At 42.2% G+C, this 25352-nt stretch overlaps 1 protein-coding gene across 1 annotated transcript; it reads left to right on the top strand.

Moving 5' to 3' along the window:
• Positions 1-5626: 5626 nt before the first annotated feature.
• LOC137852196 (phthioceranic/hydroxyphthioceranic acid synthase-like) lies at positions 5627-24061 on the top strand. Its single transcript, XM_068673651.1, has 9 exons — positions 5627-5647; positions 10286-10401; positions 11247-11275; positions 12120-12188; positions 13823-13976; positions 15762-15922; positions 16993-17196; positions 17618-17799; positions 18062-24061. Exons 4-9 carry the CDS (start codon positions 12128-12130, stop codon positions 23615-23617), a joined length of 6318 nt encoding a protein of 2105 aa, XP_068529752.1. The 5' UTR covers positions 5627-5647; positions 10286-10401; positions 11247-11275; positions 12120-12127; the 3' UTR covers positions 23618-24061.
• Positions 24062-25352: the final 1291 nt, after the last annotated feature.

The following is a 25352-nucleotide window of genomic DNA, read 5'->3' as shown; positions in this document are numbered from 1 at the left end:
AGGACCTACCCCTCATGAACCATACTGGCAGGGAAAGTTAACTCCATCCCAGCCAGACCCAGCACACCCTCATAATGTGACAGTGTGGACTTCAATTCCTGCTCCAGGGCCAAAGTCAGAGGGACATTTGTCTTTGTATTTGGTTAAGACCCTTGGTAAAGTGTGATGGCTACATGTAATGAGCACAACACAAAGGTCTGCTACAGAGTGTAAATCTTTAGGACAGAAAAAAAGATGGGCAAGCAATTTGCTCCATGCAGCCTTGGATGTAAGTACAGGGGAAGATCTAGCTGCCTCACTGTATGGGCTCAGCTCAGCAGTCAGCCTGAAGTGGGTGGTCAAGGGGGTCTTGGGCAAAAGATGCAGCAGTTCTACAAGCTCTACTTCTGCTGCTGTTTGTCGCCTTGAATCTTCTTAATGTTCAGACCTCAGGTAATACCACAGTTTTTGGTTTAGTATACCGTATACATGAAAAAAGCCTAGGGTTTCCTGCATTGTCCAAAATTCACTGGAAGTTTTTTCTCCAGTCCATGGTGGGGTTTTTACGCAACTAAGGTATGGCTGGGCTGAGGACAAAAACTCTTTCTGCTGCATTCAGGAAACGGTCAGAAATCACATTATGCTGCTTTGAAAGCCTGTGCCTGCCCTAAGTAAGAAGTTTCTATTTGAAGGTAAAATAAAGTTACGCCATACTTTGGTTTGCAAATTCAATGGGGGATTCCCTTTTAAATCATTTATAACATCCAATATCAATAAAACTAGTTTGAAAGTGCAAAAACATAGTCATAAAATTCATAATCAATAAAAATAAAAAATCATAAACATAAAATTACCTGTGACCGTAACTGCAGAGTTGGTACTGAAGTCACATGAAATCAAACAGCTTCCTGAAAAGACCAAAGAATATCTTTACCTTATTATAGAGAAATGTCAACCAAAGTACAAACATTTTATGTCTGTCGTAGTTTAACCCAGTTGGCAGCTAAACACCACACAGCCGTTGAGTCACCCTCCCCCCTCCCTCTCTGGGATGGGGGAGAGAAATGGGAAAGTAAGCCCGTGCATTCAGATACAGAGAGTTTATTAAGGCAGGAAAATAATAATAATAATAATAATAATAATAATAATAATAACAACAACAATGATGATGATACTACTACTACTACTAATAATGTGTACAAACAAATGATGCACAATGCAATTGCTCACCACCTGCTGACCGATGCCCAGCCTAACCCCGAGCAGTGCGGTCCCCCTGCCCTGGCTAGCCACCCCTATATATTGTTTAGCATGACGTCAGATGGTATGGAATAGCCATTTGGCTAGTTTGGGTCACCTGTCCTGGGTCTGTCCCCTCGCAGCTCTTGCTGCACCCCAGCCTGCCTGTTGGCAGGACAGAGCAAAAAGCTGAGACGTCCTTGGCTTGGTGTAAGCACTGTCCTGCAACAATTAAAACATCAGGGTGTTATCGGCACTCTTCTCATCCTAGGCCAAAACATAGCATTCTACCAGCTACTAGGAAGAAAATTAACTCTGTCCTAACTGAAACCAGGACAATGTCTTCTTCTGAAAGCTGTAAAAAAGGTTCAAAGTGTCAAATGATATGGCATTTATTGACACCTTACAGTGTTATAGTTAATAGAAAATTAACCTAGATTGAAACATATTCTAATATTCAGCACCCACTCCCTACTAGGGTTATGCTATCTTGCATGACAAGAATTCTGTGAGACGGGCAATCAGAAAACTGAGAATGGAAGACAGATAATAAGACATCATAGAATCATAAAAAGGCTTGAGTTGGAAGGGACCTTAAAGATTATCCAGTTCCAACCCTTCTGCCATGGGTAGGGAAGTAGCCACTACATCAGATTGCCAAGTGCCTTGTTTAACCTGGCCTTGAACGCCTCCAGGGATGGGGCATCCACAGCTCCTCTGGGCATGCCGTTCCACTGCCTTACCACCCTCTGAGTGAAGAATTTTCTCCTAACATCTAATCTAAATCTCCCCTCTTTTAGTTTAAAACCATTCCCCCTTGTCCTGTCATTGTTTGCCTGAGCAAAAAGTTGCACTCCGTTGCAATAAGGTCTCTCAATTGTAATAAGGTCTCTCCAGAGCCTATTGTTCTTCAGGCTGGCCATCCCCAGCTCTCTCAGCCTTTAGGAGAGGTGCTCCAGCCTTCTGATCCTCTTCATGGCCCTCCTTTGGACCCATTCTAACAACTCCACACCTGATTGCAGGACTCCAAGTGAGGCCTCACAAGGGAGGAGCAGAGGGGCACAACCACCTCCGTCCCTTGCTGGCCACCCCTCTGTTGATGCAGCCCAGGATGCAGTTGCCCTTCTGGGCTGCAAGCACGCACTGCTGGCTCATGTCGTGCTTTTTGTCCACCAGAACCCCAAGTTCTTCTCTGCAGGGCTACTCTCCATGAGTTCTTCTCCCAGTTTGTCCTCATGCATGGGATTTCCCTGGCACAGGTGCAGCGTATGTTCAAGGGAAATTTGTCATGTATGTCAAGTATGTCAAGTATGACAATGTATTTCAGTGTGATGACAGCGTCACTCCTTCTTCAGAGAGTATGTTTGCCAGCCTCCTGAGCTTCTGTTCCTTGACAATATACAGTCGTCCCTGCTAAAGAAGAAGAATGCATTGCTTTGCTCATCTTCTGTTTATTGATTTCTTATCTTTGCCAATTCACAGTAATGCAAGAGACATCAAAGGAATTCAACACAGTTCCTGGCAATTTGGTTCTTCCGGAAAGTTTGCTTCCATAATCTTAGAAAAAGCCAGAAGAATTTGGACAGCTTAACATTTGCTTTAATCTCAGACCTATCCTTTGTAAGAAATTTTCTTTGTGAACAGACATTATGGAAACAGTAGACAGGCAGGTGGATTGTGAGGATGGGAGTCAACAGTAGATTTAAATACTAAATGTAGCACTCATAAAATTAAGTGTCTTTACCTAGAATTGCCCACCGCCTCTAGATGATGATAGTGTAGGCATTTACTAGTATGGGAGATGAGCATCTAAGTGCCCTTTACGGTCAATGGACATTTGGTCAACAAAGTTAGCAGAGTGTTGCAGAGAGCTGGTCATTTGACCAATGCAGGTAAGCGTCCATTCTTTGTCAGCTGACTCAGATAAAGATAAAAATTTAAGATAAAACTTAGAGACAAAACATAAAGATAAAACAACACCTCAGTCATCTAAAGTTAGGTGACATTAACGTCACCAATCCCGTTCCAAGTGGAGTCATTGAGCACTTGAGGAACTGTCTGGAAAAAGGAGGAAAAGGGTTCTCAGTAAAAGGATAATTTGTATCCAAGACAAGGAAATGGCAAGTAGGAATGCCAGGATTAGGTTTTTGTTTTAAACTTAGGAATTTCAAAAGATTCCTAACCTAACAGGAGTGATTTCCTTGAACAATATTTCAGTAGGTGACCAGTGAGGAAAAACAAAAGAGTGAAGATGAAGGTAGAGGGAAAGGCAAAGGTGGTATCAGGATGTAGTCTGGTTCATTATTCACAATATCACGTTTCTTCATGTTTCCTAATAATAATGAAACAGTGACAAGAAAGGCAGACATACTTGACATATGTGGAAGAGAGCTGAGAGGGATAGCCAGTGCCCCTCAGATATGAGCAACTTAGCTTCTTCCTGCCTCTCAGCAAGATCTCTGGGGGTCCAAAAATACAAACAATTTGAATGTTACTTATTCATCAAAACAGAACTTTCTCCTACATTTGTAGGAAATACAGGGAACCACAGCCATAAGAAAGGGACAATCCTTCACTCATCACAGGCTATGGAGTACAAGAAGCTTATCCAGAGAAGTAGGAAGAGAAATTTATGAGCTAATGAACAGTCACAAAAGAAAACAAATCAATCAAAGAAGAAAAAAAGAAAGATATACATACATTTGCCAGAATTAAATTTCTGCATTGCAAATCAGAGGTAGTCACCAGCCATCACAATTCTCATGAAATAAATGTTAATTCTTTGTGTCTAAATCTACAGGCAAACTAGGAGACCATAGAGCTCTCTTTTTACTATGAAAGCTCATTTACTCTTGCATTTCTGAGCATGCCTACCAGCATCCATGTGTCCGATAACCCGACCAAAAGGCCCTGGGACAAACAGACACAACAACCAGCGTTCTGTGCCGTAAGCCAATTTATTGCTGCGTGACATTATCTTATATAGTGTCAAAGCGTCCCACCCAGGAACCCAGGACCCCTCACACTGTGCTCACAGGCACCCCAGACACTTCAAGTCATGCACGCAGGCACAACCCATAATAATCCCACATCTCCCCCCTCTTTATGCAGTAATGCACCCCCTTTAACCCGTTACGCTAAGCGTGATTCAATCATAACTACTTAGGGATGAGTATCCGTCCCAGGAACAGGTGGTGATAATGGGAACCCTTCATGATTTTTGGTGAGAATGGTCAGCATGCTGCAATTCATTACACTGCTTCTAGCTACTTTTGCTTTAATACATGCATATAATAGCCCTATCACAATGAATTCTATTACTAGTAGCAATATTGTTTGCAAAAGCGATTTAAGCCATCCTTGGTGAAGGCCTAGCCCCTCGAGAGTTGCCCCCAGCCAATTCTGTTCTGTGTCACGCTGCTCTTCTTTTATTTTGTCTTCTGCACAATTGTGTCCCCAACAGAACGGCTACTTTTCTGTCCTCCATCGCATGCGTGGTGCCGTCCGATGACAAGTGTGTTTCATGTGTCAGATTGATACCTGCCTGCACGGTGGCATTGATACGGATGGTAGTCAGTTTCCTTCCCCGGGAAGCAACAGGCGGGAACAGCCCACAAAGTGTCCCGTTGGGTACTGGCTCAGCAGACCATAGGTTGTAAGCGTATGGCGTTGGCAATAGTGGAGCGGTCCGGTGGCCCACAGCATACTCCTGCCAGCAGCCCCCGTACACTGCAGGGCACAAGGCGAGGGAGGACAAGCAGGAGTCACTTCGTTCGAGCCCACTCTATAGCGAGGGCAAGGAGTTCATCCCATTGCGGAAACGCAACGTGGGGCACAGACACGTAGCCAAAAAGCAGTAGGCGCTGCAGCTGGCCCTGATGTAGAATAATAATAGCTCCCTGTACCAATTTTTTTCCGGCCAGAGACTGGACAGCGGACTTGTCCACCCCTGCTTGATGGAGGTTGGGACCCATGCTTGGGGCCGAGACGGCGGGTCCCTTTTTGTACCGGCGTTGGCGTTTCCCGACTGCCCACCCCTTTTTCCCTCTTTCACTTCCCCTTTGCGTTGTGAGCACTCCCGAGCACTCCTGAGCACGGTGGCCAGACCGCCCACACACCCAACAACGAACAAGACTGTCATCGACCACGGGTTCCCTTTTCTTGGGACATTCACGAGCTACGTGACCACACTGTCTGCAGCGAAAACAACCACCAGGATGCATCTGGAGGGCAAACGTCTTTGACTGGCGGCTAGAAAACGTGACGCCCATCTACAAGAAGGGCTGGAGGGCAGACCCGGGAAACTACAGGCCTGTCAGTTTGACCTCAGTACCAGGGAAGCTCATGGAGCGGATCCTCTTGAGAGTCATCATGCGGCACTTGCAGGGCAAGCAGGCGATCAGGCCCAGTCAGCATGGGTTTATGAAAGGTAGGTCCTGCTTGATGAACCTGATCTCCTTCTATGACAAAGTGACACGCTGGGTGGATGAGGGAAAGGCTCTGGATGTGGTCTACCTTGACTTCAGCAAGGCTTTTGACACCGTTTCCCACAGCATTCTCCTCAAGAAACTGGCTGCTCTTGGCTTGGACCGGCACACGCTTTGTTGGGTTGGAAACTGGCTGGACAGCCGGGCCCAAAGAGTCGTGATAAATGGAGTCAAATCCAGTTGGAGGCCAGTCACTAGTGGCATCCCCCAGGGCTCGATGCTGGGGCCGGTCCTCTTTAATATCTTCATCAATGATCTGGACGAGGGCATAGAGCGCACCCTCAGTAAGTTTGCAGATGACACCAAGCTAGGTGCGTGTGTCGATCTGCTCGAGGGTAGGAAGGCTCTGCAGGAGGATCTGGATAGGCTGGACCGATGGGCTGAGGTCAACTGCATGAAGTTTAACAAAGCCAAGTGCTGGGTCCTGCACCTGGGGCGCAATAACCCCAGGCAGAGCTACAGGCTGGGAGATGAGTGATTGGAGAGCTGCCAGGCAGAGAAGGACCTGGGAGTGATTGTTGATAGTCGTCTGAATATGAGGCAGCAGTGTGCTCAGGTGGCCAAGAAGGCCAACGGCATCCTGGTTTGTATGGTCACAGTGTGACCAGCAGGGCTAGGGAGGTGATCGTCCCCCTGTACTTGGCTCTGGTGAGGCCGCACCTCGAGTACTGTGTTCAGTTTTGGGCCCCTCGCTACAAGAAGGACATCGAGGTGCTTGAGCGGGTCCAGAGAAGGTCAGCGAAGCTTCTGAGGGGCCTGGAGAACAAGTCCTACGAGGAGAGGCTGAGGGAGCTGGGCTTGTTCAGTCTGGACAAGAAGAGGCTCAGGGGTGACCTTAATGCTCTTTACAGATACCTTAAAGGAGGCTGTAGTGAGGTGGGGGTTGGCCTGTTCTCCCACGTGCCTGGTGACAGGACGAGGGGGAATGGGCTAAAGTTGCGCCAGGGGAGTTTTAGGTTAGATGTTAGGAAGAACTTCTTTACCGAAAGGGTTGTTAGGCACTGGAACAGGCTGCCCAGGGAGGTGGTGGAGTCACCATCCCTGGAAGTCTTTTAAAGATGTTTAGATGTAGAGCTTAGGGATATGGTTTAGTGGGGACTGTTTGTGTTAGGTTAGAGGTTGGACTCGATGATCTTGAGGTCTCTTCCAACCTAGAAATTCTGTGATTCTGTGATTCTGTGAAGGCAGACGTGACTCCCATCATCTGCTCACTGAGGGCAGCAGCAAGAGGTTGCATTTCCTGAGCCTTGCCAAACGCACAGCCACGAGCGATCAGCTCACCCGCGCTTGCTGAAGCTGGAAGCGCTGCAAGAGCAGCCTTGAATTCAGGCAGAGCTCCCGTTCTTAAGCATTCCCTCAAAACAACATCTTGCGCTTCTGGTGGTAAATTACTGCTTGCCACAGCTGTCTGCACCCTGTCTGCAAAGCGCCCAAAATGTTCCTCAGGTTTTTGCCGAATACGGAGATAACTGGGAGTCGGGCTGACTACAGCATTCTTCTGCTCTAATGCTCTGCAGCCCAAATCAGTGGCGGCAATAAGCACAGCTTGCGGCAGCAATAATTGTTCCTGCGGAGTATTCCACCTCCCTCGTCCCAACAATGCTTCCCCAGGCAAACCATGTAAAGAATCCTGGGGTTTTGCACCTCGTGCATGCAGGCACAACCCAGAATAATCCCACATCCAGGTTCAATCACCTGATATCTAACTCCCATCTAAATTCCTTTCAAGTACAGCAACAAGGCAAAGGATATACTCAAAGCTACCAATGGCCAACAGACAAGGTACTGGGCAACTGACTCTAGGTGTCCCTGCTTGAGCAGGGGTTTTGGACCAGATGGACCCATAGGTCCCTTCCGACTTCAACCCTCATGTTACTTTGTGATCACCATTCACAGTGTTCTAAAATTTCTGTAGCTTTTCAAACCTTAATAAAAATGGGGAATTAGTGCTGATCCTTTTTTTTTTTTTTTTTTTTTTTTTTTCTGTGCATGAGAGAATCATCAGAGGCTTGCTGATATGCTGATACAAATACTTTGCATATAGTAGATATAGGTAAAAACAGCCATTAGCTTTACTAATGGAGTCAACGGTCCTTCATTTCTTTTAGATTACACACACACATCTTTTGAAGGGCAAATGACAAATGTTTTAAGATTTTCCTTAACTGTTCTCATTACGTACAGATATACTTTGTTTTGTTTTCATTATGTACAGATATATTCTGTCTTGTTCTCATTACATACAGATATATTCTGTTTACTTAATAACAGGCTAATGCCATTGATAGATCAATTAATGAATTTTAAAAGCCTCCTACAATTTAAAAAGAGCTAGCTATGCATTTTTTTCACTACGGTGATTTTCTTTGCACTTCATAATTATTGGTTTGTAGTGCAGCCTATTTATATCCCTTTTTACATTTATCATTTAACAATTTTGTTTAGTTGTCTGATGTGAACAGAAAGGGTCTGGGCTCTTTGGCTTTTATGTTGTGTTTTATGGTACTATTTTCTTTCAGTGATAGGTTTAGGAAAGATCACACATTATAACAGCTACTAAATTAAAGTGGAATTTGGCAGTAATGTGTCTTCTGGTTCAAATAACCTCCATGACAGAGTTATTAATGATATTTCTCTTGAATATATACTGTAAATAACCTGAATGACAGAGTTATTAATGATATTTCTCTTGAATATATACTGTATCAGCTTTCCACATCAAGGGCTATGAGCTTGTTTCCGGACAGTCACACAATATGACTCTTATTTGGCCTTTCTCACTCCAGTATCCCTCCTTGCTTCCCTTGCCTCATAGATTGTGGGGCTAATTGAAATTCTGTTTGTGCCTTCGCAAACGTATTTTGTTTGTGGATCAAGAAACTGATGCATGACAGTAGCACAGCCTTGACATGTACAGGCTATCTACATTCTTCCCATACGATTAAAAAAAGTGCTACTGGAATCACCCGGGAACATCTTTTCCATGTGGCTGTGTTTGTTCCTCTCTCTTTTCCTCTACCTATTTGGTTACCATACTAACGTAAGAGCCAGTATCCATGCATAGTATTATGAGCTGAGATTTTCAGAAAATTGTGTTTCCCACATCTTTTTGTTGACATGCCTCTTCATCGTGCTTGCAGGTAAGTCAGAAATCAGGGAGGCATGCCCACAGCTAAGCAGAAGAGTCATCAATAGTCTTTCTCCGATCTGTTGTACACCTGCTGGTTCTTTGTATTGGAGCCAGTGCTGTTAAGAATTAAAAAGGCTGGAAGTATACCTTCAGCTGCAAAAGTCTGAGGTAGATGTTTAGCTTGCTTTGCTAGGAGCCAGTAATACATAATCCATTTTAGGAATTCCTTTATTAGCCGAAAACTCTGTCTCTCTCTTAGTCTGCCCGCACCTTAGTCCCACAGGTATGTCTACAGTGAAGTGTTAGTCTACATACCTAGTTATATCTTCAGTGTCTGATTTTTAAGGCCTCAGGCCTGAACAGGTTAGGCTCCTTAGGCCTCAACAATTTCCAGTTGACAAGCTTGTTTGCCTTCTGTAATCCTACAGGAACCGGACAGTATGCAAAGGCTCTTAGGTATGCTTGAGCTGAGGGTTGTCAACAGGTCTTTCGAACCAGGGAGAAGACCAGTTTTTCCCAAAGAAACAGTTTTGAGCTGTTTGAGCTGTTAATTGAGGACTCAGTCCTCAGTTTATTAACCTGGAACAGACTTCATTCAGGACAAGCCAGAGGCCCGAAGCAGCTATTCCTCTCCCGTTTATGTACTGTGACTAGATTCATAGTGCACAGCACTGGAAGCTAGGACGAGGAAGAGCTAGGGGTGTCAGATCTTTGTGGTGAGGTCTTTTCCCTCCTGAGGGTTAGTATATCTCCTGGCATAGCAGAGCTCCACTATGTGCATTGGATCATTACTGTTACTATAGCAATAACAACAACAGCGGTAATATTTCAAACTTAACTTTTTGTAAAACTGTGTAATAAACTTGATGAATTGCCAAAAGAAATTCTTGTAAATTCATGTTAAATAGGTCGCCTATGTCAATAACCGACTTGATCCTTTGTTGCTACGTGTTTCCATACTGAGCTCATATTTCTGTTATTGGCATTGTTCAGAGGGATTGAGCAATTACTGCCTTACTTTGGGTTTATAAATATACACCAACTGTGATAAAACTCATGCAAGTCATCAACACTCATAAACTGATAACTGCATCAGTCTTATATTTTGAATCAGTGACATTAACAGCACTTTCTTTGTATTGCACTACTGTTCAGACTTGTTTAACTTGTATTGAAATTCACAGAGGTGCAGGATTCATTTCAATACTTCTTCCAGTACCAGATCAATACTTTCAAATACTGCTTAGCATTTCTTGTTTTCAGAATTAATTATGAAAATGTAATGGAGATTCCAGAGTGCATTACTAGTTCACTTGAAGTCCCACATTCTGCTCTGTCAGGGGATGTTAATGGTACCATCACGGACAAGATTGCTGTTTCTGGCAAGGGGTTTTGAACTTCAGTCTGACCTAATGATTAATAACAATGACTCATTTTTTTCCTTGTAAAGGCGTTCACAATTTCACAACATTTTAGCATGGATTTGAATATGAAACCTCCTAGAACCCTTTATAAAGGACTTCCAAGGACTCATCCTGTTAGTACACCCTACTGGGATGATATAAGGTAAGAGTTAAATATCTCACTGGATAATTCTATAGATGCCAATGACATATTTTATCTTAAAATCAGAATGCCCTTATTTTTCAATTATATGCTCTTTAGATGCTAACTTAAAAAAATGCTTCAAAGTACTTTTGTGGTAAGAGTATCTATGCTGAGTTTTGCAGCTTCAGGTTGGCAGTGAAATTAAAATATGAAATAGAAATAACAGAAATCAATAGATCACAGGTAGAAATTAAATGGATTTTAATTACAAATTAAATATACATTAAAGTATGAAATAGCAATGAAATAGAAATTGAAATACAAAACAGAAATTAAAGAAGAAATTGATAGAAATAGAAACTAAAATCTGAGTCTAGTGTGGGAAAAAAGATCCTAAGTCACAAATACTTTTACATGTTTGTATGATCGTATTTCCTTCTGACTTCTTGGAACAGATCTCCATTCTTCTAGATGGAGATGAATTTGAACGAGCCAGAAGAAACAACTTTTATGGCATTTTAGAATTATTGTTTTTAAAATAGAACTTACACCTAGAAAACCATATCCTAGTCTCTTTATTTTTACTAGGTGGCCCTCCAACTCTGTCTCGGCACTGTGAAGTAAATTTTTCAAAGTATGATTCTGAACAGTGGCTTATAATTTCACATTTCAAGACTAACCCTCTAGAAATCATAGCTATGGATGATCTCTGGGGCTGTAAATCAGCCTCATCCCTGCTTCACTGCAGTCAGTAACGCTGAAGGGCCCTTTAGGACCTACCGTGGAATCACTGAGATAAGATTCTTATAATTCTCAAACATTGCTAAAAATCCTTTTCAATGTTTCCCTTCTTCCCTTTGTAGGATGAATTAAGTCCAGCAAGAGCTCTAAGGTAGGCATCTTAGTGAGTTCTAATTATATTGTACTGATTTTTATCTCCCTACTTAATTTACCAGAATTAAACAAAAAAAAAAATCAGCTTTAAAGTCTATGCTGAGGTATTTCTTGTGATGTGTAATGTCCTTTTCTTTGCCATTGTATTTGTTGAAAAATATCACGTTTTCATTTTGTATTTCTTCCCAACAATAAGCTTTCTCTTTGAAGCCAGAAATGAGATGAAAGGGAAGTTATTGTGTGGCTGTAGTGGTGCTACTGGGAGAATGCTCATTATTGTCAAAACAGCAATCTCATAGCTGTTGGTGTCTTTGAGCATGGTCAGTGGGGGTTAACCTCTGAAAACAGAGGAGGGTGATTTAGACACCTGTTGCCTGTTTAGCTTGTCTGATTTTAACCAATAACTTGCAGAGTCTGCTTGGGGACTGTATTTTCTGAAAAGGATGGAGATGATCGAGCTGAAAGTGTGCCTTGGTCAATGCGTATTTCCCTACTGTTCCCAAAGTACGAAGCAGGGCTGATCAGAGAAAAGTCTCAAGAGCAGATTATCTGGTGATGGGAGTAGCAGAGGTTAAACAGTAAAAAGGGAGTGTCTGTGAATAAGGAAGTCTGGGGAATTGGTCTGGGATTTTCCTCTAAATGTGACAGAAACATACCCTGCAGGTCTGGTCACCTTTGGAGAGTGTCCTTTGTCATCACAGCCAAAGGCACATCACCCAGGATTAATCTACCTTTGAACAAGTGTATGTGCTTGTGGGAAATTCACCCTTTAAACTAATATTTATCTAATGAGAAATGTATAATTGATTGATCTGATTGACGTTTATACCTGTATTGTACAGCCCAGAGAATGGAGATGGAGACTGGAGGTGAAATTGCTATTGTGGGAATAGCATGCAACTTTCCTGGAGGTAAGATTTGGGTAAATACAAAGCAGGATGCTGAATGAACATTGAAAAGCACCGTCACTTATTAAAGTTGAGCAATTCATGTAAAAGAACATGTACATGTAAAAGAATATATGTCTCCCTTACTTTTGTAGAATTCATTGCTTTGCTACTTGTAGGATCTTTTTAAAAGGTCACACTGTGGTGAGAATCAGTTGGTTTGAATTTGTCCCCTGAGGGCGAGACCTGCAGTTCTGGCTGCGGTCAGGGCATTGAGCTATATAAGTGAAACTCATGCAGACAGACTGTGTCAAGGGTGATTTGAGGTTTCTGCATTCTGAGATTAGATGGTAGGAGATATTTAGATAGCTGTGAGAGCTCGCTAGGTTCTTCTGCTGCTCTGAAGCTGTCAGTACTCTAGTAAAGCTCTATAAAATCCGTAGCAGCAGTCTCATACTGCAGCATTAAACGCTAATTTGGTTCAAGCCATGTTTTGGTCCAGACATCCCAGTAAAGAGCCTCTCTTCAGATACACTGTTCTTAGTTACATCTCCATGCAATACATGCAACGTGTCCTGATCCTGCACTGCACATCTTCAGAGCTTTTTTAAAGAACCTGCCTCAAAAGAAGTTGAGTGATGGGAACTCTTAAATTACTCCATGTGTAACTAATGTCCTTGGCTGTCTATGATGATGGACTAACCAGGGATGATTAACTTTAGGTGGGATTGCTGTCATGCAGGCATTGTTACTGTTATCCCAGTCTCCAGCCCCAGTGTTGGCCCACATCAGAGCTCCCTTGGTCAGCGTGCCAGAGGTTAGCACCACCATGCCACAGGTCAGCCACAGGGAAGTGGAAGCTGGGAGGAGGGTAAATGTGGGACACAGTGTGGATGCCGTGATAGCTGGTTTCAGGGCTAAGAGGATAGCATAGACATAGCCTCAGTGCCCATAGTTGGAGTTCTGGATCTCAACCACAGAGTCATGGAATCATTTAGGTCAGGAAAGAACTTCATGATCATCAAATCCTACTATCAACATGACCTACCAAGTCCCATCACTTAACAGTGTCCCCAAGTGTCATGTTTACCCGTCTCTTAAATGATTCCAGGAATGGAGACCACTTCCCTGGGCAGCCCATTCCAATGTTTGACCACCCTCTCTGTGAAGAAAATCTTCCTAATATCCAAACTAAACTTCCCCTGGAACAATGTGAGATTGTTCCCTTTCGTTCTATCACTTGTCACCTGAGGAACGAGACTGACACCTTCCTTGCTGAAACCTCATTTCATTTGACTATCTGGAGTCACTGCTGGTTCACTGCCAACTGGATTAAACTCCATTCACTGATTCTTTGGTGGCCAACTTGCTAGAGATATTTTACGTGCTTGGAAAAACATCTTAAAACTTCTTGAGTTTTACAAAAGTTAAGAATTTTGTGGGGTAACTTTACATTTAAGCATGAAGTGCTTAAGATCAGATATTCCTTTCCATCCTTCTGTCACCAAAGAATGCTCATTTCTTTATCTGTGGTGTTTCTTCTTCAGTAAATCAGATAAATACATGGGAGTTCCATGTAAAATTCTGTGTACTCTTCTACATATACATGGAGAAAGGGAGCACATAATTTAATCTTCTTTGAAATATTTGTACAACAGGTGAAGGAATTGACAATTTCTGGAAAGTCCTGGAGGAAGGCATAAACTGCACAGTAGAAATACCCCCAGAGAGGTTTGACACCAAAGAGTGGTATGATCCAGACAGTAACAAGCCAGGAAAAGCATGCACAACACGCGCTGCTCTTCTCAATGAGTAAGTCTGCTCCTGTGCTGTGGCACAGACTTTTTCTGTAACGAGGCGAATGCGTCCAGCCTTTCGGAGAGTACAAGCCACAGGGAGACCTTACAAATTGGACCTAGGAACAGGTTTTCTTTTATGACAGGTTTTCTCACATGACAAACTTGCAGTTATCAATTTGCAGGAGCTCCTGTTATATGCCATTTATGAGCACATTTATTCACAGGCCACATAGGATCTTTGGTTGCATAATCCAACTTGTAAGTTCATCGTGTCTTGAGATGTCACCTGTCACACAGCGGACGTGTATGCATTTTGGGTATACATAAGTACAAGTGCACTATGCACGAGGTGGTATGTACCAGATCTGAGGTGGGCTACAGCCTGCCAGAGAATTTGTATGTCCACTTACAGACTCTGGAGGAAGGTGGCAGAGAATGGACTCTGAGCTATATGAACTGCCTGGTGAATCTTGTCAGGCTCCAGATTGAAGGTTGGCCAGCTCTGCCGGACCTTAGGACCTAATCTTGTGCTGGCTTTAATTTAAATGAAGGTGTGAGAATTTAGAGACAAAACAAGAAAGTCTGCTTGCTAGATGGTCAAGAAAGGGATCTTATGCTTGATTGGAGTGTTACACTTGCTTGTAAACCTGAACTATTCATAATTTAATAATAATCCTGCTTTTACTTAGTCTCATACTGTTACGTATTCAAAAATAAACTTTTTTTGTTATTCACTCTTTTTATTTGAGCCAGTCCTTTAACATACTGGGGGATTATGTATATATAAATATCTTGTAAAGATCCTAGTGTACAGAAAAGACATGGAGAAGGAACCTGCAGTATGTATCCCTTTAGTTGTGCCCTGATGTCTCATGTGAAATTATATCAGAGATATGAGCACAGCTGTATGAGAGATATTGCTAGTGCTAAGAATATCAAGCTACAGTCAGATCAGTATAAGTGTCTTTAGTTTTAAATCCACATTTCCTGAAAATCCTCATGCCTTTTTTCCAATTAGAAGCTGACATGCACAGAAGTAATCTTATTGGCTCCTGAGAATAACATTTAACAGTTTTACACTTAGCAAAACTTAACAGTTATGGATTGTAAGACCCAGAATTACTTAAGAAAATAGTCTCGTATTAGATATTTAATTTTCCACTGAAATCAAGAAAAGACGGACGGCCATATGAATGTCATCATAGGATACAACATTGAGTCTGACTTTGGTTATTTGAAAGTGTGGACTTATGGCCTCCACACATAAACACATAAAATATTTTACATTTATTTTAAATTTCTTATTAGAGGGGTATGGGCATCTCTTGGAAGCATCTGAGCTGGTCCCATATCTATTGGTTTTAAACTAGAAAGCCATTGGTCTACATTGCCTTTATATAACTTAGAAGACAATAGCTATTTAAAATTTGTTGCCTATGATGACATTGCAGAAGAGTCTTACTCTGCCAATTTTCATTATTTTCATTATTTTCATAATGAAGGAGTCCTATCGGTACCAGTGGGATAATTCACCCGTGTGAATAAGAATTTTGAGGGGTGGCCTTAGAACTCTGAAATGTGGAATAGCTGATAAAAGTACATATCTTGTGGCAGGAAATAAAGCATCCTTGGCCTATAATCTTTTCCTTCTGAATTTCACAAATAGGAACTGTGGTTTCAACATCACTTAGGTCTTTGCTTTTCATGACATTACAAAAAATACGTACTTTGGATCTAGAAATAAATGCATGTTGTATACATATTGTACCATTTTCTAAGAGATTTCTATTTTTAACAGATTTAATACATTTGACAACCACCTATTTGGAATTAATAACATGGAAGCAGAATTCATGGATCCGCAACAGAAGTTACTGTTAGAATGCACATACAAAGCACTGGAGGATGCAGGAGTACCTGTAGAAGCCATCAGTGGCACCAAAACAGGTGTTTTTATTGGTAAGAACATTTCACGGTGAATAATGTCCATTTTAACCTCATAAAGAATGGAATGCCCCTTTGTAAAATTTATATGTATCTCTGGCATTGGAGAACTTAAGGCTACAGTACTATGACACAACTGGTTACTTTTGGTGGAGAAAGAGTATTAGGCTAGTCTAGAAGATCATCATATAATTAATGTATGTACTGTTAGGTGTCTGTGTCTGTGTTAGTGTCTTGCAGCACTGAAGTTGACGCAGGAAAAAGTTACTGTCCACCTACAGCAACCCTTTCCAGGACTGATACTCTCAACTCAGACCAACAACACCTTGATGTTTTGCAGTATAACGGTGGTTAAGGTGTTGTAGAGGTTAAGATCCTTTGAAACCAGCAGAAATTCTCATGTAAATAGTAGCATGCTACCAAGGTGCACTTGTCCAACTGCTGATTGTGTCAAGAAGCTAGCCCATTTTTCCTGGTGTAAATGTGTGTCTGTTTTAAGAGGAGTTCTCTGGGATAGTTAGGCTGATGAAACTATAGAGACAAACTCGTTAGATTGCCTCTTAGTCTCGGACATGCTCTCCTTACACAGTACACCTATTTTGAATAAACATACTGCATTTTCCACACATGCCTATAGACTCGAGATCCCCTGTACTCCAAGCATGTGTGTTCCAGAGAGAGGAAATGACTTCTTTCAGAGGCACAGGCCTTGTACTTTTCTCTTACTGCTTTGCTTAGTGGATCACAGGAAGTGAAACCAACCTTGCTTAAACTGAGATACAAGGGTCTAAACAGGCTACACACACCTTAACTGTGTCATACAATGAGCTAAGCAAGCAGAACAGACCTGTATTTTTCCAGATAAAAAAAAAATCATGTGTTAGGTATATTTGCGTAAGCTGGGTCCAGTGGAAATTGCTGGGAGTCTGGCCTTTGTTTTGAGTAGAAGCAAAATATCACCACAGCAGTCCTAATGCTATATAGGTTAATACTGAAACAGAAAAACAAAATCATTGTCAAGCTCAGAGCTGTACATCCCTTTTGTTTGCTAAGGTTAATGTGACATACATTTGATATTTTTATAGGTCTTATGAATCGAGACTATGAAATCTTAGGAAGCAGATCATCAGAAGAAATAAATCATTATGCTGGTACAGGAACAGCAATGAGCATAGCTGCTAACCGGGTGTCCTACACGTTTAATCTGACGGGACCATCACTGACAATTGACACCGCTTGTTCATCGTTTTTTTTTGCTCTACACTATGCCTTGCAAGCAATTAAATCAGGTAATGGGACCGAAGAGATGGTAGGCAAAGAAATTAGTATTGTTACTTCATATTTTAAAATAGCTTCAGTGAATTAATAAAACTTTCTGCAGATGCATCTTTACTGATAGAGAACTAAAAGATTCTAGTGCCTCAGAAATATCCACCGTACCTGTAGAAAAAAACCTATAAGGAATAGTGTTACTTTCTTAACCATATCCTGATGTAGTTTTAGAGATCTGTATTGGGTACTTTTTCAATGATGTACCTCAGTGACAGATTCCAATCCTGAAAATTAAAATATCTCAAAGAACTGTTAGTGTTATTAATAGAGTCTGTCTATAATAACAGTCTTTTCAATCCATTAACTTAAAGATAATTAAAATGTTTCTGTCTATCATCTTGGAAGTCTCAACATGACTATGTTTCTGCTTTATTCCAGGAGATTGTGAAGCAGCTATTTGTGGTGGTGTAAACTGCATAATAGAGCCCAGCACCTTTGTATCTCTCAGTAAAGCAAAAATGATCTCTCCAGAGGGAATAAGTAAACCCTTCTCTAAAAAGGCAGATGGCTATGGAAGGGGAGAAGGCTGCGGTGTTGTTTTCCTCAAACCACTGAAAAAGGTAAGATTGTGAAGCAGCCTAAAAGAAGACTGGTTGCTTTCTTGAATTTTGTATTTCCCAGTCTAATAATTACTCTGGAAAAAGGCTTTTCCAAGTCAAGCTTTATATTAATATTAAGAAAACATTTATGCACTTCCCCTAGCATGGGAAAGACATCACAAACTTAAAAGTTAGTATTACCGTCTGTCTGTTCTTGATTCTTTTGTCCTATACAGAAAAAGCATGCGCTTATTAAAGGTAATTTTCTCTTCCTGTGAAACAGGCAATGGAAGACTTCAGCAAAATCTGGGGTGTTATAAATATCAGTGCAGTAAATCAGAATGGTAGGTCTATAACTCCAATCACAAGGCCATCTCAAATAGAGCAAGAGAACTTACTGCGCAGCATTTATGAAACTCATGTCCACCCCTCCATTGTGCAGTATATTGAAGCACACGGTACAGGAACTGCTGCCGGAGACCCTACTGAAGCTGCAAGCCTAGGTAGCGTCATTTGTAAAAACAGATCTTCACAAGTTCCCACTCTGAAAATTGGTTCAGTGAAAGGAAATATTGGCCACACAGAATCAGCTGCTGGAGCAGCAGCGTTAATCAAAGTGCTTCTGATGATGCATCACGGAAAGATTGTTCCATCTTTGCATTACTCAAAGGAGATGAGCAGCATTGATACAGAGAAGTTAAACCTTGCAGTTCCCACAAGTGTTGAGCCCTGGGAAGACTCCGGTGAGTACGGAAGGGTAGCTGGCATCAACTGCTTTGGATTTGGAGGAACCAATGCCCACGTTGTAGTCAGGCAGGTTAAGCAGCCAGAGCCTCTTCCTGCCTTTAAGAGGCCACTGGAATTAGTTCTGCTGTCTGCAGCATCTACTAAGTCCCTTCAGATGACAATCGCCGATACAGCTGACCAGCTGAGCACGAGAAACTCCATAACTCTCCCAAGCCTGGCCTATACGTCTGCCTGCAGAAGAAGCCATGCCAGCTACAGGTACCGAAAAGCATTTGTCACAAACTCTCTCCAACACTTGCAGCAAGAGGTTATGTCAGCAAGAAGCACTGAATTTGCCATGTCGAAGGTGGAGCCACAGCTGGTGTTTGTGTTCTGCGGCAATGGTGTAACACTGAAGGAGTTCAGTGAGGCAATGCTGAGCTCAGAGCCAGTGTTCAGAGACAAGTGTAAGGAAATAGAAGCGCTCTTTCAGAAACACGCCCCCATCAGCATCCTGCCAGGAAAAGGTCACAGCTCGAAGGAGTTATTGAATCCAGAACTCTCCCAGCCCATGCTTTTCACCCTGCAGGTTGCCCTAGCTTCCCTTCTGAAGTACTGGGGCATTAAGCCAGTAGCTGCTGTTGGCCACTCAGTGGGGGAAATTGCAGCAGCGCATTTTGCTGGCTACCTTTCCCTGGCAGATGCTGTCAAAGTGATTTATCACCGGAGCAGGCTGCAGGCAAAGACTCCCAGTGGCAGGATGTTGGTGGTTGGAAACATCCCTGTTCAAGAGATAGCTGAATGTCTGCATCCCTATTCAGGAAAGGTGTGCATTGCAGCTTTCAACAGCCCAGTTATGTGCACCTTGTCTGGAAATCCGGACGCTGTGGATGCGGTCCAGAAAGATTTAGCTCAAACATTCAGCCAAAGAAACATCTTTCTTCATCTTTTAAATGTCCCAGCTGCCTACCACAGCCCCAGCATGGATATGATACTTGGGGAGTTGGAAGAGACCATACAGCCTTTAGAAAAACAGAAGGGGGAAATTGAAGTAATTTCAACGCTGACTGGGATGGCTGCTTCTGCAAATGACTTCATTCAGGGCAAATTCTGGGCCCGGCATACTCGCGAGCCTGTTGCTTTCACTCAAGCCATAGAAACTGCAGCTAGAGACAGGGAAAATGTGGTGTTTGTGGAAATAAGTCCTCACCGAGCATTGCAGCGAAGCATAAAAGAAACTCTAGGGAAAGCCACTCCTGTGTTCTCTTCTTTGCAGTCTGATGTGGAGTATCAGGCACTCTTTAGCCTGGTAGGAAATCTGTTTGAACTGGGATATAATCCCAACTGGCAGCACTTTTATAATGGCTATCAAAGTGTTCCAGTGGCCATTCCACGGTACCAATTTGATCGTAAAAAATTCACCTCTCCAGCTACCCGTCCACAAGCAAACCAAAGAAGTGTCAGCTCCAGTCATCCTTTGATTTATGACATGAACAGTGACAACACAGAATTTGGCTGCCTGCTCTCTCAGGACACGACATCCTACTTGTACGAGCATAAGAACAACGGTGTGGCTTTAGTCCCTGGTGCTTTTTATGTAGAGCTTGGTCTGTCCTGTGTGATGAGCAGCTCAAGACCTAAAGTGCCTCTGAGTTCTTGCCAGTTGAGTATCAGCTTTTCAGCACCGTGTGTTCTCACACAGAATTCCCAAGTCTTGAATATCAAGCTGAGTCCAGATAACGTAGTGACAGCCTTTGAGATACTCTCGTCCTCCAATGCAGTTTATGCTTCAGGCCAAGTTACAAAAACGTCTGATGCTGTTGTGGAAGAAAGCAGCATCTCCTTCCAAGACGTCTATCAGAGATGCAGTTCAGTGATTAGCACAGAGGAGGTTTATGAAGCACTGTCTCAGGTTGGCTTTCAGTACGGCTCCATATTCAGGCAGCTCAGCGATGTGCATTATTGCCAAGAACTAAAGGAAGCTATAACAAGCATAAAGGTGAACAAGGAGACTGTCCAAGAGATGTACAGCTACTGTATTCATCCAGTGCTGCTAGACTGTTTTCTGCAGATGACTGCTGTCATGACCTCAAAGACGTTCCAGTCCAGAGCAGGCTTTCCATCAGGGATAGGCAGCCTGGTGGTGCTCCGACCGCTGGAGGAAGAAATGATGATTTATATGAGAACAAGTAAATCCATTGGGAACTGCTTAGAGGTCTGCGGATGCTTCATGGACAAACATGGCTCCGTTTTGGCTGAACTCAAACGTGTTGCCATCACTTTCATGAAGCAAGCATCTTCCAGAGACAACGAGTTCATGTTTGAAAACAAGTGGGTAGAAGTCTCTTCTTCACAGGTGATCGGACATCTAGGTGCAACGCCCAGAGTCCTAGTGTTTGCTGACAAACTGGGGATAGCTGAACAGCTCAGAAAATACTTGCATCCTTATTCCAGATATGTTATGTATGAGGAATGGGAAGCCCTCTTGGAAGTCCACAGAGAGAATAAAATGAAAGCAGAAGTCAAGGATTATGATGAAATTCTGTTCTTGTGGGGAATTCAAAAGTTAAACGAAGAGTTCCCAAGCAAAATGGTAGACCAACTGGCAAAGTGTTGTGAAGCCTATCGCCAAGTTATTGTGGCATTAAGAGAGAAGAGGTCCCGCTGTTCAATCAGAGTTATCAGCTACAGAACGACAGAAAGAAATGTAGACCACATTAACTGTGCGTTTGCACTCTATGGCATGACCAGAACTTGTATTGTTGAAGTTCCAGAAATTACATTTCAGCTAATTGACCTCAGCTCTTCCAGCTCCCTGGACATCTCAGCGTTATCAGACATTCTTATCAAATACAGAGGTGAGGAATACCCAGAACTTTACATCAGCCAAGGGAGAATTTATGTGACTGAAGTCAGGCGCACACCGTTTGTAGATTCAGATTACAGCCAACCTGTAAGATCTCTCCATAATTCAGAAACGTTCACTTTGTACACTGCTGATCCGTACACAGCCAAAGACTTGTCTGCTGAGTTATCCACCAGCACTGCTACTCAGCTTGAAAAACAGAGCATTGAAATTCAAGTGGATAAAGTGTGTCTCCACTCAGAAGATTATTTTCCTCTTAGCGTTTCTAGTCGGAACTTTGGTAATACACTGTACTGGAATTCCCAAGCAATAGACAAACACAGACTTTTAGCTCTTGATTTCAGTGGCACTGTAACAGCAATAGGTGTTGATGTGAAGAAAGTTAAAGTTGGAGATCACGTGGTTTCATGTTATCCAGCTGCTGCATCATCCAGAATTCAGATTCCAGGAACAGTTTGCTTCAATGTAAAGAAATTTCCTTGCTTTCAGAATGTTCCTTGTGTGTCATACTTTATAATTGCATGGGAAATCTTAAGTCAGAGGTTACCGAAGGGGAAACATGGCAGAATTTTGGGTATTATTTCGAAGGAGCCATCGTCAGTTTTGTGCCAAGTTCTTTCTGCAGCAGCAGAAGAGATGGGCTGGAAAGTAGTATTTGCAAGGCCGTCTCCCAGTGAGTTCCAGTATATAAATTCATGTCATGCCCTTGTTGTTCTTCCTCCAGTACACAGACTGTCTCAGCAGGATTTGGCCCATATGAACTTTCTTAAAGATGTGGTGGTAGTATGTGGCAATCAACAGTCTGAATGTATTCAGAATGTCAGTGGATTTGATCATGAAAATATCAGCTTTCATATCCTCACACTTAGCAGCATTTTCCAGAAAGCATCTCTAAAGGAATTGCGAAAGACTATGCATGCGTGGCTCAGTTCAATAGATATGAAACGGTTTAAGTCTCTGCCAGCTTCTGTTTTTCAACAAAATGAGAACTTTGAAAGTGTGCACTCTCTGGCGTCATATTTTACATGCAAATCTGTCCCACTTGCTGTACTGAGAAGGCAGAGGAACATCACCATGGTTTCAGATATACCGGTGTATGAACCCCAGAAGAAGATATTTAAGCAGAATGCTGTTTATGTAGTAGCAGGGGGTCTCACTGGACTTGGCTTTGAAACTGTGAAATTTATTGCCAAGAATGGAGGAGGGTGTATTGCAATACTTTCCAGGAAAAATCCAAGTAATGAGAAGCAAGAAGAGATGAAGGCTTTGCAGCAGCAGTATGAAGGGAGCAAAATAGTGTTTGTGCAGTGTGATATTACTTCAGCCAATGAAGTTGAGAAAGCTTTCCAGTCCATTGTAAAACTATTTGTAGGCAGTCCAATCAAAGGGGTCTTTCAAAGTGCTGTGGTTTTACACGATGGTCGGCTTGAAGTTCTGAAGTTGGCTGACTTTCAGAAAGTTCTGAGCCCAAAAGTGGCAGGGACTGTAAATCTTCACTGGGCTACCAAGGGCCATGAGCTTGACTACTTTGTGTGCTACTCCTCTGTTACTTCCTTTCTGGGAAATGCCACGCAGGCGAACTATGCAGCTGCAAACTCTTTCCTAGATGTCTTCTGCCTCTACAGGAGGAACTGTGGGCTTTCAGGCCAATCCATTAACTGGGGTGCTTTGAACCTCGGCATATTGTTCAATCAAGACCAGATTCAGAACATTCTGGCATCCAAGGGCATAGATGTCCTCCAAGTGCATGAAATTCACGAGTATCTCAGGAAGAGCTTACTTACAAATAACCGACAGCAAGCTGTTGTCAAGTTCAATTTGCAAACTTTAGTTAATCATGTTTTTTCTCGGATTTTAACACTCAAAAGTCGCTTCAGGTCACTTATGATAGAAGAATTCAGGAACAAGCCTGAAATATCTGAGAAAACTCAAGACCAAGGTCCTGCTTTAGTCAAGTCTGAAGACTATATTACCTCACTGGTGGGTGAGCTCACTGGATTGACCCCAGACGAACTAACCATGAATACACATCTTTCATCATTAGGCATAGACTCTATGTTAGCTTTGACAATTCAGAACCGTGTCTTTCAAGAAAGAAAGGTGGACATACCTCTCCCGAAACTGCTTGATCCTCACACCACTCTGTCAAGTTTAGTAGTAGTTTTAGGAGATGCAACCAATGCAGGTGAAATTGTTGAGATAAAAGAGTCTGCAGATGATGGAGCAGAACACGGGAGCTGGCTATAGGAATCTTCTCATCCAGGAATGCCCACTGAAGAATTGTGTAGTTTTCAGCATAACTGGACCCTTTGTAGTATCTCAGAATATGTTATTGCAAAGACAAAGTAGAACATCTGGTTATGCTGAATGTATTCTTCTGTGTTGACCTAGAAAACCCCACACTGGTTTCTTCAACTGTTGCACTATAGCTTTATTACTTTCAGTCAACAGCATGACTTGTTCTTTTCAATATCTTTTACCTTTGTTTTCAGTATTTTTAACTGAAATTAGGTAAACTAATACGTACACAGTTATTTGGTAATTTTGTATATGAAAGGCACATTGCATATTTTTAACCATATTAAAATCTTGATGAAAATGATGAATTCACCATTCTAACTGATGAATGTCTATGTAAAGTAACATTGTATTATCACAATTCTTTGTCATTATTATAGTTTTAATGTATGATACATTTTTTTGATGATTATTAAATATGTATAAACTGCACATATTTAAAACAATTTTTTTGTTGTGATTTTAAAAGGTTTATTTAAAAACAAAAAAAACAAAAAAACCCACCTTTATATTTTCCTTATATTGTGTCTGCAAAAATGTTAACAAAAATGTCAGTACAGTAACCATTTTTGTTAGTCTTCTTTCATGAAAGACCAAAAAATAAACAAGAATAGTCCAAAAATTCAGAAAGCAAAACCTCAAGTGTACCTCTGTCCCATTTTATTTTTTGCCCTTCCCCACTCTCCAAGTTTAGATGTTCCTAGTCATATAGCAGCTGCCCTTACTTTATACCAAAAACAAAATATAAACCTTTCCCCAAAGATGCTGGAGGAAGCATTTTCTAGAGTCTATTAAAATGAGGACAGGGTCCTTGTGTGGTTTCTCTATGTTATACCTGAGGGTTGAGGGTGGCCCTCCCATTGAGTCATGAGTTTCAGAAAGGACCACTTCACTTTCAAACTCCTTCTCAGAGAGGAGTCAAGGTGTGGCTGGATCCAATCCTAGTCCCAGACTTGGTCAACACTTTATGTGTAAAGAATTATGGATATAGATACTCATGAGAGTCAATGGTTGCCTGTTTCAGAGCCCTACCAAGGACTTTCACTGAGACAGGTTCACGAAGTTGAAAAGATATGTAATTTATTAAGGCAACAGATATAACAGATTCAGAATTGCTGTTTTTTAATTCATTTATGGCAATAACTGAGCTTGAGTTAATAGTTCAGTGCTTTAGTTATCAATGTTTTCCTGGGTAACATCCAACATTGTTGGAGGCGAGAGGCTTACCAAAGAAGCGTCCCTACTTGGTGAGGAGAAAGGTTGAGGCCCATAGACCTGTCTGATAACTGGAGCTCTCATCCTCAAAGTGGAGTTTTCCAAATGCCAGGTTTATACTTTTGGCGAGGGGGACAAAGTCATTAATCATGTACCATTTGGCTCTCAACAAGGCTTGTTGTGTTGTCGGTTACAAAGAAAAGAGGGGTACGATGTGAGGCCAACGTTCAGTACAGAGATAGGTTGTTTTCCCAACTCACTTGAAACAACATTGGCCTGTGAGGCTTCCACCTCACCCCAGGCTTTGCTTAATTGCTTCAATTGCTGGACATCATACACACTGAATGTTCAACTGCAAACCTCTGGCAGTAGCCAGGCAATTCACAAGGTGGAGAAACACAGAGATCCCTTCCAACCTCACCCATTTTGTGATTCCTTTAGAAAATAAAGCCTCCAAAGTGTAATTGTT

Source organism: Anas acuta, chromosome 2, assembly GCF_963932015.1.
Source record: "Anas acuta chromosome 2, bAnaAcu1.1, whole genome shotgun sequence".
Lineage (NCBI taxonomy): Eukaryota > Metazoa > Chordata > Aves > Anseriformes > Anatidae > Anas > Anas acuta.
The sequence above is the reverse complement of the archived record's forward strand: the minus strand, read 5'-3'. Positions and strand labels throughout refer to the sequence as shown.

Coding starts and splice junctions, on each gene's coding strand:
- LOC137852196 (XM_068673651.1), top strand. CDS start 12,128: ATGGAGATGGAGACTGGAGGTGAAATTGCTATTGTGGGAATAGCATGC. Junction 12,189..13,822: donor AGCATGCAACTTTCCTGGAG/GTAAGATTTGGG, acceptor TTTGTACAACAG/GTGAAGGAATTGACAATTTC. Junction 17,197..17,617: donor CTTGCAAGCAATTAAATCAG/GTAATGGGACCG, acceptor GCTTTATTCCAG/GAGATTGTGAAGCAGCTATT.